Source organism: Parasteatoda tepidariorum, chromosome 4 (assembly GCF_043381705.1).
Source record: "Parasteatoda tepidariorum isolate YZ-2023 chromosome 4, CAS_Ptep_4.0, whole genome shotgun sequence".
NCBI lineage: Eukaryota > Metazoa > Arthropoda > Arachnida > Araneae > Theridiidae > Parasteatoda > Parasteatoda tepidariorum.
The window spans coordinates 41,125,690-41,137,824 of NC_092207.1; the positions used below are offsets into that span (position 1 = coordinate 41,125,690).

Consider the following 12,135-nt stretch of genomic DNA (forward strand, 5'->3'; position numbering starts at 1 on the left):
TCATTTCCTATAACTAAATTTTAAGAAAAAAATACGAATGACCGATTACAAATCAAGCAATTCTCTAATTTTAAATCAACGTAAAGAAGAATTTTTCTGAAAGCCATCTCATAGCTTTGTTACTCTATAGTAACTGCAGGGAATTGTGTGCAAAATGGACTTTTACCGACAAATACTAATTTTATAATTATAAATTCGATGATAACTTCTATTTTCAATGAAATATACTGCTTTTATGCCATATATGGCTTTTTTACTCAATGGTAACTGCAAACAAATGTATGTAAAATAAACAGTAGCCTGTAAATCCCAATTTTATAAACATAAATTCGATGATAACGGTGATATATCAGAGACGATTAGTCGATTTTCTTATGAAATATATGGTATTTAAATCAAATATGAAATATATGGCTTTTTCATTCAATTTTAACTGCTAACAAATGTATGTAAAATAGATATTTGATTGCAAATACCAGCATTATATGCATAAATTCGTCTATAACGTTGTTGTATCTATGAACAGTTTTCTGCTAATAGTATTATTTTACCGCTTTTAAGCATATAAAAACTGAGACGATTTGTCTATTTTTAATAAAATACGTTGTTTTTTGAGCTGAAATGTTACATGCATTTAGTTTTATTGCCTTTGCCTCAAAACTTACTTTTTTTTTATGCTACGCAAGTGTAGAAAATAACAACAGGTTTCACGTTGAGAATTAATGATCTTTTAGTGACAGTGGAGTGAAAGGGCATGCTTTGTTATTTAACAATTCCATTTCAACTTAAAACGAGAATGAATTAAATGTTATTCTCGAGGTAAAAAGTAAGCAAACAAACTAATCCCTGAGTAAAAAAAAATTATAATTTTTAATAAGGAATTACCATTTCAGTATTTCAGATATTTTTAAGGAAAATTATTTTAAAAATATTTTTTTTTCTCAGCAGGTTTTGGGGTATATTTTTAAACCTATTAAAATATTATTCTATCATGTACTTTTTTTTCCAATCAGTTGATTTCAAAATAATCTACAATGAATAATGTTGTAAATTGTAACAAGATGCTTTATACAAAATTGTATTTGAATGACACAGAATAAAAATACGAAGTAAAAGAAAATTCGAAAACAGGAAAATGTTATAATCTTAAACATAATACGAACAAAAACCAAATATATGAATGTAATAGCAGATTTAAAATTCCTTCCTTTGCCTTAGAAGGAGACATTGAGACGAAAATTCATGACAAGTACACCAGAAATAAATCACACAAATAGTTTAACTGACTTTATCAATAATCAGTCAATTCTTGTCTTACCCTTTAAAATATAGTATAATCGTATTTTCTTAACTATCGGTAAAATATTTTTACAATTAATATAATATGCTGTTATATAATCACAAAAGGAGCGTGGAGTGTCTTTAAAAATAGTAATAGCACTTTGAAAAGTGAACTACAGACAACGAAAGTGATTTTATTTAATTTTATAACTGCTGTTGGACAGTCGACTCAATATTGTGTTAACGACTACTAATTTTCCACTCCATAGCCTTGTAATTTTGAACTCAATCCAGAAGACAAGAAAACTCCTGGATCAAGTATTGGAAGTACATGTTTTTTTTTATCCATTAATGTCATTACCACACAGTACAATAAATTTACCAGAACTGTTTTTCCATTCGTACGAGGTTTTAATCAGTTTTACTTTTCACAGTTTCTTTTCTATTATTGTTGTTATTTATAGCCTTTCGAAATTAGAAAGATGTCCATGAATTAAAGTAGATATAAAAACGAATACATATGCACACAAATAATCTAATGCATACAAATATTCTAAGAAAAAAATTAAAAGTAAAAATTACGAAAGATTTAAACATTTGAATTTATCTTCAAATTCAGTTTTAATTATTGAAACAAAAGTCTAATGTGTACCTCTAGAGCAATCAGATCCAGCCCAATGATCAAAACATATGCAACTTTCTGTCTCCAAATCGTACACTCCATGTTTGCTGCAATCAGGGAAGCAACGACTCAACCTGTTATCAGCTTCACTACAATTGACTCCTCTCCATCCCGTTTTGCACCAACACTGTCCATTCACGCAAGCACCATGACCAGTGCAAGATGGATCCAGACAATCCACTGCAGAGAAAAATTAATGGTAAGTTGGATATTTAGAATATATATATATATATATAATTATNATATATATATATATATCTTAGTCTTAACTGGAATCTTAACTTGAACTCATAATATTGAATGAATTCCTCAAGGATTGTGACACATTTAAGAGTCGGAGAGTAAATTCTGTTTCCAAAGCCCACAGAACAGAGCCTGAATTTATGCGAAAGTTAATAACAAAATAATTCCATAATCTGAATTAGATAAATAAAACTGAAGTATTCATTTATTTTTTAAGGAAAATATTATAAGTCCAAAATGTACATAAATAATAATAGTCTTCAAAATGATTAAACCAAACTAAAAAAGAAAGATTATTCGTAATAAATTTTGCACTTAAATTTAGCAGCAAAATAATTTCCTACTTGCTTGTTTATGCCCATTTGATACTTCTCAATTGAAATCTTATTGATATTTAAGATATTTATTTAGATGCATTTTCAAAAATTTAAATTGGTGTTCATACAATCTAGTGTCCCCAACGTAGTTTTTATTCTGCTCACTCAGCTTATCCGAAATATATTATGACGCAATAAATGTATTTTATGAGGGAGAAATCAGAGAAAAACTTAGCTTTTGCTTGCATGTAAGGTTTTAAACTGAAAATAAATAGTTGTCTGGTATGTGGTGCAATAAAAAGTTTTTTGAAAGATAACAATAAACGCAATCACGCTTTACCAACTTGGAGAAATGCAATCTTTTTTGGTGCTACGTAAAGCAAATAGACAGCGTGTCCATATTCTGCGGTGCACTTTTGGTAGGTCACAAATGAAAAGTGCACACTGAGAAAAATGCATAGTTAAAAGCTACAAGAAAACTGTAAAATTCAACCAGATAACTGTAAAATTTGTTTCTCTGGGAACACCAAGAAGCTCGGTAATTTTTACCGAAGCGCTTTGAAAATGATTTTTTGGTAAAATTAACAATAAAATATTTTTTACCATGCTGCTTGGTTAAATATGGTTAACTTTGGTAATTTGAGCATGATACTTTCGAACATGGCACAAAAAAACATTTATTTAGCTGAATTTACTTTTTAGTTAAGTATTTACAACTAAATGCGTGGTGATAATACCGTAATGTTTAAAACTTGTATTTTCGGTATACCGTCAGCATATGAGTGGTAAAATTACCAAAATTAATTTGTTTAAATGCCGTGTTATTAAATAGAATTATGTTTTTTTTCACTAGAAATGTCATTATTATACAGTACCGTAACGTTTCCGAAAATTCTTTCTCTCTACACTAAGACTATGACGGATACACTGAATGATGAATGAGCTATTATTATTCAAGATGAAAATTATAAGCTTAGAAAGGCTTACGCGTGTTATTCGACTACAATCTAAAATTAAAAACAATAAAAACATTTCTACTTTTAAATGAATTTAATCCATCAAAAAGGAAGTCGCTAACCTTCTTCACAGTGGTGTCCTTTGTAACCAGCGCGACATTGGCATTTTCCTCCAACACAAAATCCTTGATTGTTGCAATCCATTACTTCACACTCTGTAACAGGAACATTACACTCGGCTCCTTTCCAACCTGTTTCACATCGACAAATTCCTTGGACATATCTGCCATGGCCATTGCAATGAACGGGACAGACACCTGCAAGCAATTAATATAGCTTTGTGAGATTGCTCAGAAAGTCCACTTGAATATATTTGACAGTACTAAACGATTCCACAGGGGAACTTGAAACTGTAATTTTAAACAGATTTTTATTGCATTGTTTTTTGAATAGTTCTTATTTTAATTTTATTTATTCACATTTGGTACTAAGGTATGTAAGTAATCGATACAAATTTATAATTTTTTTTAAAAAAATGAATGAACAAATGGCGTGCTTCATGTGCGGTAACTTGCATTTCAATAATTAGAAGGTCACAGTATAAGCATATTGCCTTGTTAAAGTTGAGCTAAGTTTCTACACATAAGTTAGAATGTTAGTTAACGTGAAGTTAATTAAATACAGCGGCGAATTGCACATCGAATTTGCTGAAATATAATTCCTTGTCGTCTACGTCTTTTACTTAACTTAGATTTATTATATGCTTAGGTATTTTGTTGTAACCATGATATATTTCTGTTTCCTGTACCTGGCATTTTCGATACATAATTAATTTGTTCCTTACATTGTTTCGTGCCTGTATTTGTGTTAAGTAAGAAATATATAGTAAAAGAATTTAAATATTTGTGAAAGAATATAGAATGGGACACTTAAGAGAATTGATACTTGACGGGCTTGGCTTACTCAAAATAGATTACTAATCATGTAAATATTGCTTACTAATCATGTTAAAAAATTAGCGAATTTCTATATTTATTTGCCACGTGCTTTTTTTCAACACTAACGGAAGTTTTGAAAGTTTATGTTTATTGCTTAACATTAGAATGATTAGTATCCAGCTCTTGTGTACAAAACTTTGAGCTACGTGATCTAGCAGTATTCATTTCTTAAACGGGCTTTTTCAATTAAAACAACTATTTTCATTTACTGAAAAGCACATTTTAAGCTATGGTCAAAATAAAATGTTCACCGACCATATGATAAAGTTCATTTAAAACTAAAACTTGCCTTACGTTATAAATTTAGTCATAAAAATAACGTTAATATTTATATTATCTACTTAAGAAAATTGTATTATTGGTGTAATATAAAATATTCACTATAAAATTAAAGATTGTAAAGTATAATATAATACTCAAATGTAATAATAATAATAATAAAAATAATAATGAAAATAATTATAAAGACAATAATACTACTGAATCGTCACTGAAATATTTCCAATATAAAATATTCCATCAATATTTTTATTATTAAATATTAGTCTTACATTACAATGTGATTTTGCAAAAGAACTATAACAAATGCAGTTTAATTTTGTGAATCATGTAATTGCATATGTGATATTTTCATTACTTTACAAGTTGATTAAAATTTTGCATTAAATTATACAGAAGCAAAGAAATGAATGAAAGAAAAGAATGATACCAAAATAAATTTCCACAACTAAATGATAATAAATGAATAATTATGCTCTGGTTGTGTACAAAAAAACTTTCACTTAACCACTTTATGCTTTAAGCAATGTTATGAAAGATTCAATAAAAAAATTAAGTAAAAATAAGCTTTAAGTAAACACTTTAACTTCGTCGGTTTTATAAAATTTTTGTTATAGACAGAAATAAAAAGATTTTATTTGCGTAGAGCAAACATGATTCTTTTTCTTCATAGTAATTGGGCATACTTTGCTTAATACTTTTATTTACATAACAATGTTCGATTTAAAAAGAATGAAAATAAAGAATTCTTTATTTTACAAAAATATAAATTGTGTACCGTCGAAATAGATGACGAAAGAGGACTTTTAATATTCACATTAACATTATTATAATTTCATCTTTAACATTTATCTATGAATATATTCCATGCTTTAAAATAATTTAAGGCCTTTGTCCCTTCGCTGTTGCTCACCAATTCTCTAATTTTCATTGCAAATTTACCTTTATTTGGGATCTCAAATGACTTTGATCACCTGACAGTGTTCAAAAGCTCACGCTCAAGAAAAACAATTGCAGGAAAAAAATTCTGCTTGTTTAGTGTGACAACCATAATCTGTGATTTTTTTAAAGGTGTCGAAAGAAATTTAAACAAGCATAAAAGAAATTTAAACAAGCATAAATTAGCTCATTTCTAATCTACATGAAAATTCATTGTTTAAGTTGGACTTAGTACAGTTCAGTCCGGCTTGTGTGTGATTAAATTCTATATTCAATCAAATGCTTTCTAATAGCTGCCCATACGGTTTCCTTAGCTTTTTTTTAATTTGTCAGTTTGCAATTGTCACATGTTTCATCTTTTCTTGATCTATGCTAGAATCTTTGGAAACAATGAATAGAACCTGCGATATATGTAAAGGTATATAGAAGTAAACATAAGGTTATTCAAGAAACATGAAAATATAGAGTTTAGTTTTTTTAAAGCATTAATTTTTTTAACCTTGTCTCAATCATTTTTACTGTTGATAAATTCCCAGTTATGCGTCATTTTTTATTACTTATAGCAAGTCAAAAATTTCGTTTTCAGAAACTTAGTATGTTAAAAGAGAAAAAAACAATCGCTTTGAATTGTTGGTTATACAATCTCTTATGCATTGCTATGGCTTGTATATTAATATATATTATATAGCTCGTATATGGACCTGTATATTAACACCTGAAATTAACATCAGAAATAAAGCAGAATATTTCTAAACAAAGCCTCTATATTTTACAACCGTTCCATTTCTTTCGAACCGAAAGCTTAATGATTAATTTAATGTAAGACTATTGTGTCTTTTAACTCCTTCAGTACCGGTAGAACGAAAAAGAAGCTCTTCTTCGGACGTTAATTTACAATCCAGTAGCTTTTAACGATTCCCTCTCCTTTTTGGAAATTTTAACCTTGAAACTGTAGCTGGTTCCAATTATAACGCAAGCATTTATTTCTTTTAAATTTTGTTACATGAACTAATAAAATGTCAAGAATCAAGTTTTTTTCTTTATGTTAAACACGGGAGTAGTTCGTTAAACGTCTGGGGTGGAAAATCGTCGCTCCCTGAATCAGCATTTTGCTAGAGTATATTTCTTAAGAGTACGTATGCGTAGTAATACGAGATGTAATATAAGAACACTGCATTGAGACCGTGTCTGTGAGATTTTGTGCCGTTAGAGTCTGAAAGTCTCGTTTTATATATGATATCGTAGGCCGTGAAGGTACAATCACGAAATCACGTTCTTGGAGAGGCAAATGCTCTAATTTCAGGACGAAACACAAATCTTATAAATTAGTGCAATACCGCATAACGAATTATAATGATTGGCGATATCCCACTTTTTAAATTGTAATACATTATTAATAATATTTATGCATTGTGATATTTTCCAACTTATCTAATTTACTGAGTTGCAGAATATGTTGTATATTTGTTTTCGAAATAAATTTTATCATCACTCACGATAAAATTGCGTTCGCTAATTACACTGATTAATAAATCTCAAGATATTATCATTATTTATCACTGTTGATAATGATTGAGAAACTAATAAATTTATAGTTGAAGGTATCAAAAATACTCCCTCTAGTATCTAATTTCTATATGTATAGTTTTTTTTTAAAAATGGGCACTTCAGATCTCGCTAATTATCTTGTATACTATATCCATCATAATGCAAGATGCATTAATTAATTAATTAATATTCACGATGTATTAATTTGCAAATAAATATTTAATATTTACATATATCTTTATTGCAATTTTTGAAAGCATTAGAAGTTTACGATATGTCATTTATTTCTAATACTGAGTAAGTAAATTACATAATATGAATTATTTATAAACGCGGCATATGCTCTCGAACTTTTCTTATGTATCCTTGTGCATGTATCGAATTTCACTTAATATCAAATCCTAATATATAATTTAATCATGGAACTCATTAAGTAGTTCTTGGCTGCTTATTAAAACAGTCATTCATTTCCTTATGAAAAAAATCAGTTCTTCCGTCCAGCTTTTCCCGAATAAAAGTAGCTCATAAGAGGGAGTCCTACATAAAAGCAAACGAGAGTTAACACCTACTGTCAGCACAATCATGTCCAATGTATCCGGGAAAGCAGTGGCACTTGCCCAGATGACAGTTTCCATGGTGATGACAATTGTTTGGGCACGACGTCGGCACGTCCCCTGCAGAAAGACACCATAATGAACTTTAATTAGAAACCAAAGAAATACTAATGACAAAAATGTGATGGAAAATAAAGAAAGTGTCTCAAGACTTTTTTTATGCCATCCATAAAAGTGTGGGAGAGAAAAATCTAGCTAATTAGCAGGGATAAAGAATTCACAAATATTATTTGCACGGAATATTGAATAAAGAGTTGTAGATACAGCTTTATCTGTGAATTAGTTATACTTTTTTTCTTCTAATACTATGAATTTGTGACATTGACGTAAACGGGTTGTTCGCACGCTCACTTAAAATATGGATGAGAGAAGGTGGAAAAAATGGCTTATTATGGGCGTGGCACAATTGGTGCGTCAATAACTTTTAATAGAATCCTGAAACACTGCTTAAACTTCATGCAGTGGTGTGCTTCATTTTTTTCAATGACAATTCAAAAGTTGATGGAAAAATTAAGATTAGATAAAGGTAATGGTTTGAAAGCATCAATACTTAAATAGCATTTTTCACTAATGAACAAAATTTCATTAATCATATATTGTTGCATTAGTTGATTAATCCATTCGAGGCGTGCTTACGAGAATTCTTCCTCGAATTTCATTAACTAACACTTTACTTCTTTTTAATATTTTCTTTTGAAAAATGTCAGACAATGTACTTATATATACACGCATATATATATAAGTTCAAAATGTAGAGGAAACAAGGGAAAAATTACAGAACAATGAAAAAAGTGGAAAAAAAGAAAAATAATAATAAAAATAACAAAAAAGCGGAAAAAAAGGACAAACATTTTTAAAAAATCCCGAAAATAAAAGATATAATCTTTTCAGCAGCTCACACGATTATATCCGCAAAATTATTCCGGTTTTTTGTTATTTTTATTTTTATTATTACTTTTCTTTTTTCCCCTTTTTTCATTGTTATGTAATTTTCCTTTGTTTTCTCTACATTTTGAACTTATTTTATGATTTCTATTTACTTGCAGCTGATGCGCAATATATAATACTTATTGTTTTTCTTAATTTTCTTCATGTTTTCTTGTTCTTATTTATTATGCTATATACAGGAGGTGGTACTTTATGCCATAAAGTCTATTTTTACCAGAGTATGTTACGGAACAAAAATATTATATTCCTTAATTTTTAAAGCAATAATTAACGTAAGATTTATGAATCACTATGAATTAAATAGTCATTAATCAAATAATCACTATGAATTGAATAATCATTAATTTAAGAATCACTATCAAGCAATTATGTAACCATTACGGGAAAAATGACGGTGTAACATTAAACTGTAAAAATGGATTTCAAAGTAATAGGGATTTTACCGACGGTACTTTATACTTTACCAAATTGCGGTACTTTATATCATAATTTTATTTGGAACATTTTGAAGTTTATACATAGGTTTAGTGTGCAAGTCAAATTTCTGCAACTATGGTATCATAAATTATTTATTTACTAGTTCTTTTTTCCAGACTGATTTTTAATAAAGAATGATTAGTTAATATTAGATTTTATTAATTATTTTGGGATAATAAATTTTTTTTATTGATTTAATTACATATAAATTCAATCCATGTGTCTCGAAGAATGATAAATGGATATTATAACGTGTCTTATTTCCTGTCACAGTTATCCCAGAAAGTTGAAAGTTGCTTTGTAAATATTTAAGACACATTTCTTTTATTTAATACTTACTTGCGAGGGATGGCTGAAATGAAACACCGATTGCTGTACTATCATCATTAATAATGGAAAAGTACCACGTCCCTGGTTCCAGAAAATGAAGAAAGCTTATTTCCTGGCGAGGCTGAAAGAAAAGAGAAGAGCAGTTCAGGTTTCCAGTTTTACATGAAACCATTTACTAATTCAATGCATTTTTCATGCATTATCAAGCTAGGATTTTTTTAAAAACTTTTTTATGCAACAAACGTGAAAAATAAGACGGTAAGCTTAGTTTATGCATATGGTGGTGTAACTATCCTCAAATTACTAATTACAAGGTGCATCTTAGTTTGATCTTATAAATTTTTAATTTAGCAATATGCTTCGTTTTAAAAAAAGAACACTAATTTTTCTCTCTGAAATATTAATATATCAGTTACTTAATGAATTCTATGCTACTTTGAATAATTGGTAAATTCTTTGTTCCAAGCGTCCTTTTGCGAGCAATAATGTTAGTTTTCTCAAGTATTTAATAGTATTAAATATTTTTAAAATTTTTTATAATATTAAACAAATTTAATAGTCTTACATTAAGATTTTGAAAAATTAACAAACGTTAAAATAAAAATAATTTTGGAGAAACTTGCTATAAGTTTAAATAAATAAAATGATAAAATTACGAAGAGATGGATTTTTATTTGAAATACAAAATTTTTAGTAAAGATAAAGTACTTCGCAGTAATTCAATAAAATCTTAATAAAGTATTTTTTTAAAAAAAGATGCAATACGTCCAGTAGTGTCTTCAATATCAAAGACGGCCTATAGGAAAACCGCATTCTTTGTAGCACAGTTTGTAAGCAAATTACCCCTAATTTTCACGTTTTGTCATCGCAGTAGTTAGCAGATATACATTCGAGTTAGTTTAATTATAGTTACAGCATGTTTATTAATATCTTCTTTTAAACATTTTTAAAGCCACATATCTTGATATTTCAATGTTGTTAGTAAAATAAAATAGGATTCAGATTATTAACTAAGTGAGAAATATTAAAAATAAGGTTTTAACTTTACTAGTTGATTAAATTTATTTAAAAGGTTGAAATACATCTAAAACACTATTTTATGCAAATAAGAATAAAAAAAAGCAGTTCAAAGACAGTTTTTCATATCACAAATCTGATTTTCTACAAACTCGTTAAAGTTTCCATAAAGAATGTCTCATTCAGACGTAGAAAATTTTCTAGAATATGCTACAATATCACTCTCATGAGATAAATATATTCTGAAGTAGAAAAGTGTCTGAAATAACTCAAACAATTCGAAAGTTTGAGCAAGTGCCTATCAATGCGGTGACGATAGAAAATTTTACTTCATTGCATTTCACCCAATCCCATACATTCAGTGATTGGGGATTTTTATTGCTGCTTTCCGTTTATTGCATTTTTGCCACGTTGGAATTATATTGCAAACCGAAAACACATTCTTCATTCAATTTTAGATTTCTGAAGGAGCGGCCGTTATGACTTTATGAATTTGGATATTTGGAGCTGGAAGCTTTAAATTCCCAAAGCACGCGAGATATCGTTTGTTCAACTTCCAAATGTACTCGCTTAATACATTCTGAATGAAAATGGCCACTGGAGGAATCTAAGATATATGGCTTTTGTTATGATATGCGACGAAGTTTCGATTTTCTTTCCTCTCCATCTTATATTTTTTTCTATTCTGAACAAGAAAAAAAGAATGTATGATTTGGGGCATATGTGTTTGCCGAAATCGATATGTGTGTCTTTACGAAGGGAAAACGTCGCCACATTTGAGAAGAAAAATCAACAACGCGTTCGAAAGGAAATCCTTATTTTCCCCTGTCATCGCTGGATTTTAGGGAAAAGTCCAGGGGATTTCTTCTGCATTGTGATTGATATTGAATGCAAACCTTTTTGGGACGGAGTTACTTGAGAGGATGTGAGTACGCATGCGCGTTAAAATAATAATAAAAAAAAGAAGATGGTGATATATTTATCGAATAAATATGCCAATAGCTAAACCTTCATGTGTGAAAACTCTGACAAAATAAGATTACTGAAGTTCTTTCACATAACATTAACTCTCTTAACATTTACTTATAAATTCTTAGTTTTTTTTTCTATCTTCGAATACTTCATATTGTTTTTGATGCCTGCTTACTAGCATTATGGGAGAGAAATATAAATTATGAAATATTTGGTTTGTTTGTTATTGACTGCCGTTGTCAAAAGTTAAAACTTTTTATAATGTAACCCTAATTGTACAGAGTAAATAAAATATTTACGAAAACCATTATTAAGGAAGTAATATTTATTCACTGAATGTATATCTTTACTAATAGATGCCAAAACTTAGAAGGTTCAAAAATTAAATCAGTTTTCGCATGATAGCGCATAATAACAATAAGAAATGTCAGACAAATGATTTTATCTTTAAGTTCTGATATACATCTAAACTCGCTATTTTAAGTCATAAATTATTATTTTTATTTATTTGCGAGAATAAAGTTGAAAGATAAT

General features: G+C 28.7%; 1 protein-coding gene across 2 annotated transcripts in view; it reads right to left on the reverse strand.

Moving 5' to 3' along the window:
• The window catches only part of LOC107438670 (teneurin-m), a 468,170-nt gene that overhangs the window by 138,485 nt on the left and 317,550 nt on the right, over positions 1-12,135 (reverse strand). For both annotated transcript variants that reach the window (XM_043039103.2, XM_071179700.1), the window contains 4 exons: positions 9,622-9,733; positions 7,813-7,917; positions 3,602-3,796; positions 1,934-2,143 (listed from right to left, as the gene is read on the reverse strand). In XM_043039103.2, the coding sequence (XP_042895037.2) occupies positions 1,934-2,143; positions 3,602-3,796; positions 7,813-7,917; positions 9,622-9,733 (622 nt within the window). The remainder of the gene's footprint in view (positions 1-1,933; positions 2,144-3,601; positions 3,797-7,812; positions 7,918-9,621; positions 9,734-12,135) is intronic.